This window comes from Fopius arisanus, unplaced genomic scaffold, assembly GCF_000806365.1.
Source record: "Fopius arisanus strain USDA-PBARC FA_bdor unplaced genomic scaffold, ASM80636v1 scaffold00112, whole genome shotgun sequence".
NCBI classification, from domain to species: Eukaryota; Metazoa; Arthropoda; class Insecta; order Hymenoptera; family Braconidae; genus Fopius; species Fopius arisanus.
The window spans coordinates 238,602-241,308 of record NW_011887851.1 but is presented as its reverse complement, the minus strand read 5'-3'; the positions used below and the strand labels follow the sequence as shown (position 1 = coordinate 241,308).

The 2,707-nt window shown below is 39.6% G+C and overlaps 2 protein-coding genes across 2 annotated transcripts; both read left to right on the top strand.

Moving 5' to 3' along the window:
• Positions 1-248: 248 nt before the first annotated feature.
• Positions 249-2,112, top strand: Aps (diphosphoinositol polyphosphate phosphohydrolase 1 Aps). The gene is made up of 3 exons (XM_011313144.1): positions 249-814; positions 885-1,040; positions 1,518-2,112. The coding sequence occupies exons 1-3, from the start codon at positions 716-718 to the stop codon at positions 1,815-1,817; spliced, it is 555 nt and encodes a 184-aa protein (XP_011311446.1). The 5' UTR covers positions 249-715; the 3' UTR covers positions 1,818-2,112.
• A 41-nt stretch (positions 2,113-2,153) lies between these two features.
• Positions 2,154-2,705, top strand: LOC105271561 (glutamate-rich WD repeat-containing protein 1-like; the record flags this gene model as incomplete). Its single annotated transcript, XM_011313171.1, has 2 exons — positions 2,154-2,338; positions 2,483-2,705. A coding segment is annotated over exon 2 (216 nt), but the record flags the coding sequence as incomplete, so codon positions are not given.
• Positions 2,706-2,707: the final 2 nt, after the last annotated feature.

The following is a 2,707-nucleotide window of genomic DNA, read 5'->3' as shown; positions in this document are numbered from 1 at the left end:
ATTTAATAAATCACGTCAAATTAATATTGTCTTAATCCCAAATAATTGATGATGAACAAATAATTAATAAAAAATGATAATAGATTAGTGGTCAATTCTTCTAGAAGAATTTTCTCTGTGGGAATGGAGCCCGGGAAAATCGCCGGACCATCCCCTAAATTTGAATAATTCGCGGGCGGAAGTGTCAGTGAATTCGCGAAATGAGGACATCCTGTCGCCAACTTCAAGTGAGAAATACGCCCGGCAATGAAGTACAAGAGGGGGACTACATGTACATGCCAAATGTACGAGTATTACAAGACCCTAAAGCGGATGATTGTGTGGGAATAGATTGTAAGGTGGTGAATATCGTTGCCGTCATTTGGTTATTGGTGACTTTGAAACTTTTGAGGTTATAACTTTTTTCACCTGCTGAGTGCAGCCCAACAATAATCCACCGTGCATTGATATTCAATCGGTTGTCCTCTGGTGATCGATTGAGCATGCGGTGTAACTCGGGGGTTATTATCGTAATTATGGCCCTCATCAACCAGTAATTTGTGTTTGGGATAAAAGACTGAAAAAGACGTCGATAATGTCGGCTACAAGTAATCGTATGATAATGTGGCAACATCGGCTGGCCGATATGGCCGTTTGACGAATAATTATTGGCGTATATATTGTTTTAATCCGTCATTCGTTGCATTGTGAGAGTCAATTGGAATATTAATTTATCATGGTCAAGGAGAAGCCTAACTCCATTCGTATTTACGACTCTGAGGGCTACAGGCGGAGGGCAGCGTGTATTTGCGTGAAAAACGACCTCGAGGATGAGGTAGGGACATAGAGGGCACCAAATGCTGGAGAAATTGGCATTTTACCTTTTTTATATTGCTATTTTTCAGGTTTTACTCGTGACGTCCAGCAGACGACCTGACAGCTGGATTGTACCTGGTGGGGGCGTCGAACCTGAGGAGGATCCAGCTGTTACTGCTCTCAGGGAGGTCAGAGAGGAGGCCGGGGTCCTTGGGCAGCTTGGACGGTGTCTTGGCATCTTCGAGGTACACCAGAAGTTTTTTTTATTCGTCTCACGCCAGCCAGGAATTACCCAATTGTTCTATTTCAGAGGATATATACGATTTTCGAGGAGTATCTCGGGATCTGGGGGAAATGGTGATTTTTTTGTGGAGACATTTTTTTTAGATCTCAATCCACTCGAGAAATTAGGTTCTTAGAAAAAATTTGATATCTCGCTCAGGGCTTGAGATTTCAAACACGTTTATTTTATCGGGTTTTCAAAAAGGGGGAATATTCAGGAATCTGAGAGAGATAGCGAGATTTTTATGAGGACCTTTTTTGCGAGGTAAATTGAGGACTATAAAAATGGTTATTACACTAATTTCAGAATTTCCGTTAGATTCGGAGATATTCATCGAAAATGTATCGGAGGTGTTCTCCATTTTTTTATAATTCGGTATTTTTGTTGTTCCATTGGACTGAGTCTAATAATTATGCAATGATTAATTATCTGTCCTCAGAACATTGAACACAAACATCGAACTCAGGTGTGGGTGATGCGAGTAACCGAGGAGCTGCCAGAGTGGGAGGATTCACGTTCAATCGGTCGCAAGAGGAAATGGTTCACCATCGCCGAGGCCCTGGTCCAACTAGCCCAACACAAGCCCGTCCAACGATCCTATCTCCACAGCCTACTTAACACTAATCCACGAAGAGGTGCATCATCACCAGCCTCCTCCCTCCATTCCCACCAGATACCAACTCCCATTCAACTCGTGACGAATTCAAACTCCGATCCACACTTCAGTAAAAACAGCTAATGTCAAAATTCAACATTAACCATTTGAGTTACGAATTTTTTAAATAACGAGGTAATAACACGATTGTAATCTCCAATTTTTTGTAATGCAATGTTGCAGTGACAACGATAATCCAAACTCATTTGTACTTTATACTTATACGAGGAAATAATTGTAACAATGCTGTAAGCTATTTAATGAAATTATGAGGAAGTGGGAGATGAATGAATGTGAAAGAAATGTGTCTACTGCGTATATCTATCGGTTCCTCGATTAGGACTGTCATTCAAATAAAAAGAAATAGTTTATATGCTCATTAATACAGAAAAAAATTATTTGACTAAAAAATTTTATTATTTAATTAACGCTTGATGTGGTGATTTGAATTTCATTGTCGATGGTGCTGACCCCTAAGTTCTACCTCGTGTTTTTGTTTTTCATTTAATTGTTTCACGTGTGCAGCAGGGGCAGCAGGTGAATTTCGCTTGTCAAAAATAGTTTAAAAAATTTATTAAAACTGTTCTCATAATAAAAATAAAGGAGTAAGTAATTATCGACCTTTCACAATTCAAATTGTTGACTAATTCTGATGTTTTAATGAAAAAACTTTGAAGGTTATGATCAACAAATCAATTTTTGCTGTTATAATTTGTAAACAAATACTGATTTTTCATAAAATATGTTAGAATACCAATGGATTCAGAAGAAATGGAGTACAAGAACGAGGAGATGGACGAGGACGAGAGTGAGGACGAGATGGACGAGTCAATGGAGGATAAAGATAGTGTAAAAAATGATGAATCTAAGCCAGAGGTTTATTTACCGGGTCGAGTCCTCGAGAAGGGTGAGGAACTAGTGGTGGACATGTCAGCGTACAGAATGCTGCATCAGGCACAGACGGGTGCCCCCTG

Coding starts and splice junctions, on each gene's coding strand:
- Aps (XM_011313144.1), top strand. CDS start 716: ATGGTCAAGGAGAAGCCTAACTCCATTCGTATTTACGACTCTGAGGGC. Junction 815..884: donor AAAACGACCTCGAGGATGAG/GTAGGGACATAG, acceptor GCTATTTTTCAG/GTTTTACTCGTGACGTCCAG. Junction 1,041..1,517: donor GGTGTCTTGGCATCTTCGAG/GTACACCAGAAG, acceptor ATCTGTCCTCAG/AACATTGAACACAAACATCG.